Source organism: Dromiciops gliroides, chromosome 1 (assembly GCF_019393635.1).
Source record: "Dromiciops gliroides isolate mDroGli1 chromosome 1, mDroGli1.pri, whole genome shotgun sequence".
Classification (NCBI taxonomy): domain Eukaryota; kingdom Metazoa; phylum Chordata; class Mammalia; order Microbiotheria; family Microbiotheriidae; genus Dromiciops; species Dromiciops gliroides.
In genome coordinates this window covers 196,595,330-196,610,337 of record NC_057861.1, presented here as the reverse complement: position 1 = coordinate 196,610,337, position 15,008 = coordinate 196,595,330, and the positions used below count along the sequence as shown (strand labels likewise).

General features: G+C 36.5%; 1 protein-coding gene across 1 annotated transcript in view; it reads left to right on the top strand.

Moving 5' to 3' along the window:
• Positions 1–15,008, top strand: part of ZNF236 (zinc finger protein 236) — a 188,371-nt gene that overhangs the window by 162,168 nt on the left and 11,195 nt on the right. Inside the window, 2 exon segments of the mRNA XM_043976777.1 lie at positions 606–803; positions 10,798–10,927. Of these exon segments, the coding sequence (XP_043832712.1) occupies positions 606–803; positions 10,798–10,927 (328 nt within the window).

Below are 15,008 nucleotides of genomic sequence, written 5' to 3'. Positions count from 1 at the left end.
CTAGTTTTTTTGCTTTTCCAAATGAATTTTATTATTTTATCAGATTTTTAAGTATCCTGTTGGTAATTTGACTGGTATAACATTAAAACATATAAATTAATGTTATCAGTATTTCCATTTTTATCACATTGGCATAGTCTAACCATAAGCACTAAGTATTCCTTCAGCTAGGCTGTTCTTTATTTCCTTTAAGGAGCAATTTGGATTGTATTTATACATATCTTTTGTGTGCATTGGTAGGTCAATAAAACTTGTAGCTTGAATGAGTGTTTAAGGTATGGGTGTATTTTTTCTTGTGAGGCAATTGGGGTTACGTGACTTGCCCAGGGTCACACAGCTAGCAAGTGTCGGGTGTCTGAGGATGGATTGAACTCAGGTACTCCTGATTCCTGGGCTGGTGCTTTATCCACTGTGCCACCTAGCTGTCCCTTGTATTTTTTTTTTAAATAAACATATCTATCAGTTAAACTATTTAAATATAAGTAGAAAAAAAAGGTAATATTGACATGTATGTCATTGTTTTTAATGACCTGTATGCAGACTTATACACAAAGAATAAACATTTATTAAAAATACAAAGTAATTCTCTACAAAAATTTCTCCAGGTAACTGATGTTTCACCAAACCTGAATAAAAGCGGTCAATGTGAAAAAGAAGCTCGAGTGAACCAGTGTTTGGAATGTAATCGCACTTTCTCATCTGTAAACATGTTAATGCACCATAGCAAAGAAGTTCATGGCAAAGACCGGATCCATGTTTGCCCCATCTGTAGTAAAGCCTTCAAACGGGCAACACATCTCAAGGTAATTTTTTCTTTCAGAATGGTTAAGTATCATCATTTTGCTTTTTAACAACCATTATTTTGTAAAAAAAAAAAAATATTTGGGTGTTGGACATAAGCAATTGTGGTTTTGTTAGGACTTGAAATACCTCCTTTCTTTTCCTGAAAGGAAACGTTAGTACATCCTACTAGAAATCAGTGGTCTGAGGAATCTAGAATTTCTCAAATGTTTTGTGAAAATGATAGTAATCAGGGGCAGCTAGGTGGCGCAGTGGATAAAGCTCCGGCCCTGGATTCAGGAAGACTGAGTTCAAATACAGCCTCAGACACTTGACACTCACTAGCTGTGTGACCCTGGGCAAGTCACTTAACCTTCATTACCCCCCCCCCCCCCAAATAATATAGTAATCACCAGTGCTCCAAGTACAAATTCTATAAACATTTTTAGAGTGTCCAGTGAGATACTTATGCATTTCTAGTATATTTAGTAAATGTTCTTGGAAACATAATTCATTAATGAAATTAGCCTATACTGGATCCCAAACTTTTTCTGACTGAACCTTTTTAGAATATGACTCAATGCTGGGGAATCTCTTTATCATATATATTACAAATATAGGTATCTGATTCTTCAATGAATGCTTCTTAACGCTCCCACTTTCTATATTGCCTATCTTCACATCATGTCTTTTGGATTTAATTGCATTTTTAAAAGGCCCCAAGGGGCAGCTAGGTGGCACAGTGGATAAAGCACTGACCTTGGATTCAGGAGGACCTGAGTTCAAATCCAGCCTCAGATACTTGACACTTAACTAGCTGTGTGACCCTGGGCAAGTCAATTAACCCTCATTGCCCTGCAAAAACAACAACAACAACAACAAGAGAAAAAAAAAACATTAGAAGGCCCCAAATTCATTTTGTTAAATGTTGGTTGAAAGATTCATTCCTTTCCTACATTACCTCAGCATGAAATTGGACCTAGGGGTTTATGGAGAGGAAAAATATTTGCTATTCAGCATAACAATCCTTTCTAAGGGATTTATGATGCCTCCCTCTCCATGTTCCAGGCAAGCTACAAAAACCAAACCTATAACACTCACATTTATTGCAATTCAGTAACATTTTAAATACTTACTTTTGTATAAGACACTACATTAGACATACATGGGATACAAAGACAAAAAAAGAAACTCCATTTAATTCGTGGGAATTTACATTCAAGTGGAGGTTACAACATATACACATGTAAGTAAATTCAAAGTATATACAAAGTAATTTCTGGGAGAGGAAGAGTGCTAACACTTCAGAGAGAACATGAAAACATTCATGTGAAGTGGTACCTCATTGAACCTTCACCTTCAAAGGAACTAGGAATTCCAAATAGTGGAAACAAGAAGGGAAAGCATTTAAGGGATAAAAGGACTGACTACTTGTGTAAAGACATGAAGAAAGGTGAAAGACTGTCTTCACACAAACAACAAAAATGCTAGTTTGTGAAATGAGCTTGTAAAGACAGGGTGGGGCCAGAACAAGAGTTGACATTGTATCCCAGAGGCAGTATGGAGCAACTGGAGCTTCTTGAGCTGGGAAATCACATGTGGTGTCTAAATTAGAAGAGAGAAATATGTATTTTGTTCATTTGGCAATGATGTGTATGGATTAGAGAGAAAAGTCTGAACTCTAGGGAAACCAATTTGGCTATTGTAATAGCCCATGGAAGAGGTAATGAAGTACCAGTGTGGTGGCCTTGTGAGTGGAGAGAAGGGGAGAAAGAATGAAATGTTATAGATGTTATATACTGTGCTAGATATTACGGTGGATATTAAAAAATGTAGAAAGGACATGGTTCCTGCTTTTATGATCTTATATTCTAGCTGGAACATATGATACCAGCACAGATAGGTATAATATCCAGCATTACATAATATGTATATTAGAGAGTTACAAAAGACAAGACTTTGTGAGGTTTGACAGTGGAACTTGTTAAGTAAATAGAAAGATCTAGGAAACTTTTCTGGAGGCAGTGCCATTCGACTTGGCTTTACATAGTAGGTAGTAATTCAGCATGTGAAGGAGTAAGGCAAAGCATTCCACCTATAAGGACCAAAAGGAAAAGGCACTAACTTACTTATTGCTTCCTTTAAATTACTACAATAGCTGCCATTGCTCCCCTTAGCTATTTCCTAAAGCAGAAATCCTCTTTGAGGAGAAGTTTATAGGAATTTCCCTCTCTATTCCTTTTTTCTTTCTTTTTTTTAATAGCTTAGTTTTTATTTCATAATCATGAATTTAACTTAAGGTTGGCCATCTAGGCATACTTATGAAAGAAAAAGGGAAATGGAATCAAAGGAGAACTTATTATAAGTGAGAGTACAAGGATGACAGGAGATGAGACCTACAGAGGAATAGTTTAGTGGAAAAGATCAAATTCCCCCCATCCCCCGCCCAAATCCCAGCAACTACTCTTAGGAGAATTGTTCACTGCAAGTAGTAGTGATTTTCTTTCTGGTCGTGCCATTCTGGGAACTGAAGCATTCCATGGTTTCCATACTATTCATGCTTTCTTTCATCTGGTCAAAAACCACATACTTGCTGACCAAGAGATCAATCTTAGCGATACAGAGTCATTTGGGATTTGTGTTGGGTCCAGCAATTGTTGTGGGCAAGCTGCCAGGGCTAATGTGTTTCAGAATGAAATTCTTATCAGGAAATTTCTCCCTGTCAGTGGACTTGACACCAGTGCCATTATAGCATGTGAAGTGATCATCTTTGTTCAGAAACCCAGCAGTGATAGTGGGAAAGCAGGAACCCTTGCAACCAAAGGGTTGATTCTCAGAGCACAGAAATTTCCTGCTAGTCTGCAAATATCTTGAAAGTAATCCAACCTGGGAGCTCATTATCAGTGGTGATGTCAATATACACGATGAGGTTGTCCCTAGATGGTTTTGCTAGGGGCAGCAGCAGCAGCAGTGAGAGTTAGTGTGTAAATTTGAGGTCTCTCAGTGGCAGCATCTGCAAAGCCCTCTTCATTCTCTCTTCTGTTCTCCAGTAAATGTCATGTATCCCCTTATGTGTTTTAATAGGGATTTACTATGAACCACTGTAAGGAACCACACTGTGGACAGTGTGGGGGCTACAATAATAGTTGAAAAGAGTGATAGTTTGAAAGGTTGCAAAGATTCTTATTCTTACTTCCTTCTCCCTAGTCTTACTCTTTATTCATTGGTAGTTCTGCTATTTCTCAATCTTTCAAGCTCTTCTACCCCCTTCAGTTGTGAGATGGCAGGGTATGGACTTTAGGCAGGTCCTTTCTGATGAGTCTCCCCTTCATCCAAACTTGGGCTTTCTGTGGCATATCTCACATTCACCCCTGGTTACATGCTACTAAAATACCACTTTTTGCTTTCCTAACACAATGCTGTGGACGAAAAGACACTTCCCTATTTGGTCCTCCAAAGCTTCCTTTCCCAGGGTCATGAAATCTCAAACCCAGACACTTGCCTGTCACTTATAACTTTCCCTCTTCCCCAATTCTCATGAGATTCTTATCTAAACCAAATGGTCAAGGGACTTGAAGAGGCATTTCTTGTTTAGCTCCATTCTTCCTCAGGGGTGGAAGGTTTGTACTTTCTAATTTGGCTCCATTGGAAATTTGTCTTTCCTCTTGCTACTCAGGATCATTTCATCATAGGGACAGTAATATGCAATTAAGAACAAAATAAGAATGATTTGGGACTTTCTGATAAGTGGTCATGGATTAGAGAAAAGAGAAAAAATCAGATTTGTGTACTTAATCGCATAACTTAAAATCATAATGAATGTTTAATATAGCAAAATTGCCTGGCAGTTTTTTATGACTTTTAATATAAAAGTGAAAATATATTGGATACAAGAAAGATAGGTAGTATATAGTTCTCACTAAGGAGTTTACTTTTGTATATTTGTCATAGTAAGCATCCTAGGACCATGGTGGGTGGCTCTTCATAAGTTCTGGGAATCCTATTTCAGCTCTGTTTATAGCCCATAAAAATGATAAGCCAAACTAATTTCCTTTCTAAAATAACATCTCTTTTTACTGGTGGACTGATGTAAATTATTGTTGGCATTTGAATAGTTGATGGCTACTGGCATTAGGATAACTGACACTAAGTGTAGTCAGATAGTTTATCTTCGATTTTACAAATCCTATATTCTGTTTGTTCTGCAGAAGCGATTGTTGAACCTCTTTGTTTACTTTTAGATAGGTTATTCATGTATCAGTGCTCAAAGAGAAGGTACTCTTTAACTTCTTAAGCTAGACCTTTTTGTGTTTAGACTGTATTTTGGACAGAGTGCTGGCCCTGGAATCAGGAATACCTGAGTTCAGATCCTGCCAGCATTACTTACTAAGTCTGTTACCCTGGGCAAGTCTCCTAACCTTAGGAAAACTTCAGTTTCTTCTTTAAAATGGGGGAAATAATAACTCCTGTTTCACAAGATTGTGAAGCTCAAATGAGATTTTTTGAGATGTTTTGCTTTGCAAAACATAATACATCAGCATATAAATTTTGTTATTTTTATTGTTTGTGAAACTAAATGATTAACTTGAAGTTAATTTGTTTAGCTTTCCAAATACTTTATCATAGTCTGTTGTCTATATCTAGTAGAAATAATCTAATATGGCTGAAGCACGTTTAGTTCTGTTTATGAATGTCATGGGGAAATGTAACTTTGGGTTATAAAATTCTGGGAATATTTTCTAGCAAGCCTAGTTTGGGGCAGCTTTGGTACATAAATTCCCTAAAAGCTATATGTAATGCCTAACATAATGTACATAATGATGCTTAATAAATACTGTTCCTCAGATATTAGAATTTTAGATACCAAAGTAATTTTTCAAGTCTGGTATTTGTGATTTTAAGGGCATGGACACCGTACAAATATAAGTACGTGACACACAGCTCCAAAGAATAGTGCTAGGTGTTTTTCATTTGTTTGGTTTTGGTTTTTTTGTTTGTTTTTGCAGGACAGTGAGGGTTAAGTGACTTGCCCAGGGTCACACAGCTAGTTAAGTGTCAACTGTCTGAGGCTGGATTTGAACTCAGGTCCTCCTGAATCCAAGGCTAGTGCTTTATCCACTGCGCCATCTAGTTGCCCCTAGTTTATTTGTTATTGTTTAGCTGCTCTTCACTATACTTCAAGGCTGTATCTCTTTTGAAGTACCACACAGGTATTTTCAGTTGACCTTTGAAAACATCAACTGGAGGTCCCACCATTTCTTGTGTCCAGAACTGAATTTATCATCTCTTGCTCTGAATCTCTTCCATCTGGCTTCCTTCTCTCTATTAATGGCACTATAATTCTCCTGTCCCCCCAGATTGAAAACATCATATTCATTTATTTCTTTAACTCCTCTCTCTCTTCCTTACCATACATGTCAAATCAATCCTCAAGTCCATTTAATTCTATTTCTACACTGTCTCTTGTATCCATTTCTTCCTTTTCATTACTAATAGCAGTATCTTATTTAAGTTATCTGGACTATTACAGTAGCCTTCTAACCGGCCTCCCTGCCTTTAATCTTGTAATAATATTACACACTCAGGGCAGGTAGGTGGCACAGCAGATAAATCACTGGCCCTGGATTCAGGAGGACCTGAGTTCAAATCTGGCCTCAGACACTTGACACTTACTAGCTGTGTGACCCTGGGCAAGTCACTTAACCCCAATTGCCTCACCCAAAAAAAAGAAGAAGAAGAAAAATAGTATTACACACTCATGCTAAAACTCATTTCAGTTAGGCATTCATCAAGTAAGTATTAACTATTTTGAGATGTGGCCAATGAATGGATATATTTTGTTTCTCTATGCTTACTTATTTTTATTTTTTTCAAGTTGTAGGTCAGGGAATTTCTTGGGGAGAAGGCTAGGGATGTTACCAAGAAAAAAAGAGAGGAAACAGGGTCATTGAAACATTTAAAAGAAAAAGAACAAAAGAAAACAGATATAAGGAGGCACAAACATGCAAGACAGCTTTGAAAGTAATGTGAAATTTATTGTAACTTGTTTCAAGTAGAAAATTACATAATTATAGATAGATTTAACTTAAAATTATCTTTTTCCTATTTTACTTTGTATGTGGAAATGTTCTTTTGGTGTCAAGTGCAGTTGTGTGTGTGTGTGAGAGAGAGAAGTATCAAGTGTCTTCTATGTCTCAGATATCACATAAAGTAGTCACACTACTTACTACACATTAATTATAGAAGGATTAAAAAGAAACAGATTTTGTTCTCAAGGAAACTTATATCAAGAGAAACTGTATACACATAGACTTTTTGTGCCAAATAAATAAAATTTGAGGAGGGCAGTAGCAGCTTGAATTTTCAGGAAAGGTTTTGTGAAGAATACAACAGTTGATCTCAACTAGGAAGAATACTATAGATTCTTAAGAAACAGGGGTGACCAGGATTAGGAAACAACTAGTGCAAATGCATGGAGATAGGAGATCCTGGAGCTAGTGCATGTGAGGAGCAGTAGGAAGACCAGTTTGATTCAACCATAGAGCACATGAAGGTGAGTAATATATAAAAAGGCTGAAATGTAATCCAGCGATAGGTTAAGAGCTTTAAAAGCCAAGAGTTTCTGTTTTATCCTAATGGATGATTGGGAGTAACACAGTCAAATTTGTGCTTTATTTCTTTGTGCTTTATCATATTGGTAGTTATTTGGAGGATGGATTGGAAAAGGGAGAAACTTGAAGCAGGGAGACCAATTAGGTAGCTGTTGGAATGATCCAAGTTAGAAGTGATAAGGGCCTGAATGGGATTGTGAAATCTCATTAGAAAAGGGGACAGACATGAAATATGTCAAGGCAGAAACAATAAGGTTTGGCAACTGATTGAATTAGGGACTGGGAGAATGAAGAGTAGAAATTGACATTAAAGGTGAAAATGGGTGACTGGAAGGATATGATTGCCCTTGACAGAAATACAAAAGTTTAGAAAGAATGTGGATTTAGGGGAAAAGATAATGAGTTGTTTTGGACATGTTGAGTTTGAGATGCCTTTAGGACTTCCTGTTAGAAATATTAAATAGGTAGTCTTGGTAATGAAGGGATGGAGCTCAGGGGAGAGAAACTAGGGCCAGATATTTATATCTTGGAGTTATCTGCATAGAGACAATAAACTTATGGGATGATGTGATCAAAGGAGAAAATGGGAAGAGAGAAAAGAATTGGACCCAGGACAGAGCCTTGGAGTACTCACACTTAAAAGTTGTGATCAGGATGGTGAGACAGCAAAGAAGGAGGAAAACCAGAAGAGGACAATATCATAAATGCCCAGAGAGGAGAGAATATCCAAGAGGAATGGGGGTGGTTAATAGTGTGAAATGTTGCAGAGAAGCAAAAAAAGGATGAGGGTTGAGGAAAAAAAAACCATCAGATTTGGCAATTAAATGAAATAGCGTGTGTCCTGGAGAAGTTTGCATTGTCCTAAGAGGAAATAAGTATATAATTTGAAGAAAAGAATTCTAACAACTGGAGAAATCATTAAAGGCACCTTGAAGGAAGCCAAGAATTATATTCAGCGTCGGGAAGGGGGGGGTGTAAAAGAAGGAAGAAGAAGAACAAAAGAAGAAGAGTGTATATTTTAGGCATGGCATAAATATTGGAAATGGAATGTTAAGTTTGGAAAACGGCTGATAACAGTGTGGTTGAAATGTAGAAATGTTTGAGTGGAGTGAAGGTTGCTATTGCTCCCTATGAAATAAATCTAGAAAAAGTTAAGTTAGAGGGGTTTTTTGTTTTGTTTTTGAGCAGCAATGGGGGTTAAGTGACTTGCCCAAGGTCACACAGCTAGTAAATTTCAAGTGTCTGAGGCCAGGTTCGAACACATGACCTCCTGAATCCAAGGCCAGTACTTTATCCGCTGTGCCACCTAGCTGTCCCCTAGTTGGAGGGTTTTAAATATTTTAAATATGACTTTATATTGGAAGTGAGAGGATGAGGGAGGGAATAAGCATTTATTATATAAGCATCTACTATGTGCTGGGCACTTCACTTTGCATATGTCTCGATTGATCCTCACAACAACCTTGTGAAGTTGGTGCTATTATTATGCCCAGTTTACAGGTAAGGAATCTCAGACAGATATTATATGACTTGCCGAGGGTCATACATCTAGGATGTATCTGAGGCTGGATTTGAACTTGGGTCTTTCAGGTTCAGTGCTCTAATCACTGTACTTCCTCACTGCCTCAAGAGCAAAGAGCTAAAGATGCCTTATTACTTTTCCCCAAAACACAGCTATGATTGTTAAGGTTTTCTTTATTCATAGGGTCCTAATACCCCAGTGCGGTGACCAGCTCCAATTTTATTTTATTTTATTTTATTTTTTTTTTTGTGAGGCAATAAGTGACTTGCCCAGGGTCACACAGGTAGTAAGGGTTAAGTGTCTGAGGCCGGATTTGAACTCAGGTCTTCCTGAATCCAGGGCCGGTGCTCTATCCACTGTGCCACTGAGCCAGCCCCAACTAGCTCCATTTTTAATGCATTTTCCATTTTTGCTTCAGTTTTTAATAGTTCTATTGTTAGTACTGTGGGTTTGGTTACACCTTGCTGATACACCCCCATCACTGTCTAACAACAGTTCTCACCTCTGTTAGTGACTTTATGCTCAGTCTTTACTTGAAGCTTTTGTTCATGCCATATGAACCGCTTGGAATCCCCTTCTCCTTCCTCCTTATTCAAATTTTAACTATCATTCAGAACCCAATTCAATTTTCACTTTAAATTCAACAAATATATGCTAAGTATGGAAAACTGGGCTTCTTCCACAAGTCTTCCTCTAGCCAACACATTTTCCAATAATTCAATACAACAAACATTTTTTAAGTGCCTGATATATGAAAGGTGAGAGAAATAATGGCATTATAGATTATAGGATTTTCATTAGAGTCAATGACATCTGCGTTGAAAGTCTTGCCTCTGATATATCCTAGCTGTGTGACCATGTATAAGTCCCTAGCCCTCTCAGTGCCTCAGATAACACTGTAAAATTTAAGTTCTAGAACAGTTACTGGTCTGTATTGGAAGTAGTTTCTATCCCAGGAGTTCATGACACAAATGAAATCACTAGTCTACCCTCTCCTATATTCCCTCCTCCCCTACAAAAAATTGCAAAGAAACTTTGCAGAGTAGAGAGATTAAAAATGGTCAACTTCAGAGAGTTTATATTCAACTATGTTGTGGAGGTGAGAAACACAAGGAGACATGTATATAGATAAGTATAATACATATAAGATGTGATTGGGTCAAAGGAAAGATGCACACAAAATGATCTAGGAAAATTTGAGGAGAGGAAGAATGTTTTCAACTGGCTTAAATCAAAGATGCTAAGAAGTATATAATAGTCAACCCTGAGTATGTATTATAAAAAGATTAAGTTGAGAGTCCAGAGACCAGCTTATTGGTCCTATCTTTGTGACTAATTAGATATGTAAAGCAAAGGTTTGTACTGAATGAGTTTTTTAGATGTCATTCAGTTTCCAGGTTCTGTGATTGTAAGGAATATGATAAATTGGAAGATGGCTCACTGTGCAAGTCTATTCATCTATGGGCCTCTATTTCCTCATCTTCCTGCCAAGTTGAAGAGGTTGGACTGGATCAAAGTTTCTTAAACTGAATGTGGGGGTCGCAAAAAATTTGGCAACAGTAAAAGGTTATGTATACCTATTTCATATACCTAAGATATCTGGGGTGGTGTAAAAATTTCTCAGGTTGAAAAGGGGTCACGAGTGGATAATAAAACAGAAGCCTTGGATTAGATGACCTTCTGTAGATTTAAGCAGTCTAATAAATAGAACAAAATAGAGAAGTAATAAAAGACAACAATTACTTTCACTATCCTCAATTTGTTGGGATTTTTTGTTGTTTTGGGGGAGGGAGAAGGACCGCTCTTTTCCTACTCTTCCATTCCAAATTTATATCTTTCCATAAAGGTCTCAAAAAAAAAATCATTCTTTTGTTTATTGAACAGGAGCATATGCAGACACATCAAGCAGGTCCTTCTTTAAGTTCTCAGAAGCCAAGAGTATTTAAGTGTGACACTTGTGAAAAGGCATTTGCTAAACCAAGTCAACTAGAAAGACATAGCCGAATTCACACAGGTAATTAATGATTACAGAGTGATGTGCTTTTATTTTAATGATCCCCAAAATTAAGTTGTTGGTCATTTGGAAAACAAAGTTCAAAGTGAAAATAGTCATTTAACATGAAATCTATAATAGATGTATTTAATGTGTAAAGGAAAATTAATTTCACCCAATACTTAATGAATATGTTCTTTTACATGCCTTTTTAGAGTCAAAGGTTTTGATATTCCTATCCTGACCTTATAGCTTCAAAATTGCTATTATTTGCTTCATTTGTTTTTACTTTGACTTTGGAAAATGGGGAAAGAGAAAATAACTTTGAATAATGTAATTTACTAGAATTTAATAGTATCTTTGTGGTTTTAACTTAAATAGTTTCTTTCCAGTGCACATACAAAAGGTTAAGATCCTGTTAATGATATACAATATAGGAATACTTACAATAGTAGTTATATATACATTTTAAAATCATAAAATATATTCCAGTTATAATTTATTTAAAATTTGTGTATAGTCTTATACTTCACAAATTATAAATGATAATCACATTATTAGTAAACTTAATGTTGTCACTTATGAGTGAGATCTTGGGTAAAATAGAATTTTAGATAATTGTGATGTTAAAGAAGCATTTTCAAGGGAATAGACATGATGAAAATTTTATCTACCTATATTGGGGAATGGAATTTATGGTCTACACATACATATACATATATATACATACACTCTGAATTAATTGATTCAATTCAAGTATGTTTGTTTATTGTTTTGTGCTAATTATGTGAAAGGCCCTAGAGATGTAAAAATGAATAAGACAATCCCCTCAAGGAGTTACAATCTTAAACAAAAATAAAACACAGAAATAACTAATACAAGTTAACATAAGAGTACATGAGAGGTTCAACAGAGAAGCATGAGAAATTTGAGGAGGCAGGGGTCATTTCTTCTTGGAGGAATCAAGGACAATTTCATAGAATTGGCAAAGTTCTCAAATCCACTCCTTGAAATTTCACTTTCTTTTAAAGGTACTTCATTTAGGTTCATAATCTTAGAGTTATATTCCACTTCTTCTTCTCCCTCACCCCTAGTATCTCTCATATTTGTCCCCTTCTCCTCTTTCACATAGTCACTGTTCTTTTTTAGCTCATTCCCTCTCATCTTCACTGATAGAACAGCTTTTTTTTCCTTTTCTTTCTTTCTTTCCTTCTTTCTTTCCTTCTTTCTTATCTTCTTTCTTTCCTTCTTTCTTTCCTTCTTTCTTTCTTTCTTTCTTTCTTTCTTTCTTTCTTTCTTTCTTTCCTTCTTTCTTTCTTTCTTTCTTTCTTTCTTTCTTTCTTTCTTTCTTTCTTTCTTTCTTTCTTTCTTTCTGCAGGGTAATAAGGGTTAAGTGACTTGCCCAGGGTCACACAGCTAGTAAGTTTCAAGTGTTTAAGGTCAGATTTGAATTCAAGTCAAGCTGCCCCCAGTAGAATAGCTTCTTGATTGGACTCTGCTTTGTCTGTTTCTGTGACAAGCCATTTTCCATACAGCTGCCAAAACAATCTTTCTAATGAACAAGTCTGGCCATGTCACTCCTTTGTTTCAGAAAAATCAGTGGCTCCCCTTTGCCTGTGGGATAAAAGCAAAGTCTTTTCTTTGCATTTTAAACTTTCCAAAATCTCCAGGTTTTTTGCATATTATTTTCTTTTACACACACTGTATTTCAGCCAAATTTACCCCTTTACTAGTCTTTGAACTCAGAAATCCATCTCCTCCCTACTTTTATTTGCATAGCTGTACCCAGGACATGAAATATACTTGCTTCTCACTTCTTTTTTTTTTTTTTTTTTTGGTGAGGCTATTGGGGTTAAGTGACTTGCCCAGGGTCACACAGCTAGTAAGTGTTGAGTGTCTGAGGCTGGATTTGAATTCAGGTCCTCCTGACTCCAGGGCTGGTGCTCTATCCACTGCACCAACTAGCTGCCCCATTGCTTCTCACTTCTTACTGAAAATCCTTATCTTCTTCAAAACTCGGGTCAAGAGCACATTGGGTAGGACACCGGTAATGAGCTAGAAATATAAAAATAGACAAGTCATGCCATAGGTAGGCAAGAATAGATTGTGATCTGCATCAACAGAGGGAATTTCCAAATGCATGATATCACAAATATATTTGAGTAGCTTTCCAGTAGAATATAAGCTTGAGGAAAGTGATGATTTGTTTGTTTTAATTTTGTCTTTATATATCCACCACCTACCACAGTGCCATATACATAGTAAGTACTTGATTAAAATGCTTGTTGGATTTTAGTGGAGGTGATCTTAAAATAAAAATTTTCTATTTAATTAGATGTTAATCATATTTTCTCTGAAGCCTGGCCAAAATTAAAGCTACAAGTATAATAAAAGCTTAACTATATGGAAACCTAAAGGATAACTGAAGGTTTATTCTTCTCCAAAATGATTTTTAAAACTTTTAGGGGCGGGGCAGCTAGGTGGCGCAGTGGATAGAGCACCGGCCCTGGAGTCAGGAGTACCTGAATTCAAATCCGGCCTTAGACACTTAACACTTACTAGCTGTGTGACCCTGGGCAAGTCACTTAACCCCAATTGCCTCACTAAAAAAAAAAAAGAAAAAAAACTTTTAGGGGCAGCTAGGTGGCGCAGTGGATAGAGCACTGGCCCTGGATTCAGGAGGACCTGAGTTCAAATCCTGCCTCAGACACTGGCACTTACTAGCTGTATGACCCTGGGCAAGTCACTTAACCCCAATTGCCTCACAAAAAAAAAACAACTTAAAAAAAATAATTTTGGAGAAGAATCTTGATTATGTACTTTTTCATTCTTAAATGAGGTACATTGAAAATAATTTAACCTCTAATGTGACCCCCCAGGGACCTTATATATAGTTTAATGAAAACCATACATTATTATTAATGTCTTTAAAAACTACATATTATTAATATCTATATTCCATTATATTTTTATTACCTTTGTTAAATATTTCCCAGTTACATTTTAATCTGGTTCTGGCCTTACTCTGGGGTTTTGTGGGCTCCTACCCCCTGACCACATGTTTGACACCTCTAATGTAGAGGGTAGATTGAATCAAGGATGCACTGAAGGAAGGCTGTATCACAATTCTGGATGATAAGATAGAAATGCTTATACTAGGATGGTTTCATTGAAAAAGGAGAGGAGGGAATGGATGCTGCAGGTATTGCTGAGATAAAAATGAGAGGACTTGGGACACTTGGCAACTGATGGAATGTGTAGGAATCATTGGAATTAATAAATAATAACTACAAGTTTACAAGAAGTGGTGACTAGGAAGATGACAGTGACACTTTTCAAAGAAACAAAGAAGTTAGGGGAAGAGGACAATATCAGTGAAAAAAGTTCAGTTTTAGACATGGCATATTTGAGATGCCAGTTGGCCATCTGGATGGAGATAATATTAAACTCTGGGGAAAAAATTAGAAATACGAACTATAGATCTAGAACTGATAAATACAGATATGGGAATAGATGAGTTTTTCCAGAGAGAGAATGTAGAGAGAGGAAAGAAGAGAGCCTAGGACAGAATTGAGGCAACATCGTAGTTTAAGGAGCAGGAAAAAACTGACAAACCGTGAGAAGAGATAGGAAAAAAAAGAGGAAATACAAGGCTGAAAAGTGAGGCTAGAACAAGATTGAAAAACTAGGAAATCAGGAATAAATGAACAACCAAAGACCATAATGAGGTCAAAGAGGTGAGAGATTGTAGTCATAGAGAAGAATAAAGCACTTTATCTCTTCTACTTTGTATCATAGTGTTTTTTGCTTTGTTTTGTACAGTATTGCCTGTTCTGCCTCTAAGCATATAAATTCATTGAGTTTGTCAGGACTGTGTTATTTTTTAGCATCATACTCCCAGTATCTAACATAGTGACATACATCACAGGATCTTAATAAAGTTTTGTTGAATTGAAATTCCTTCATATTTAACATACAAAATTTCAAACTTTTTTTTTCCTTATTAAGACATCTTTTTTGCTTCATGTTTCTGGGTTGTGTTCTGGGTTGAGACTTCCACATAGGTAGAATGTTATATATCTAATACTTATAGAAGATGAAG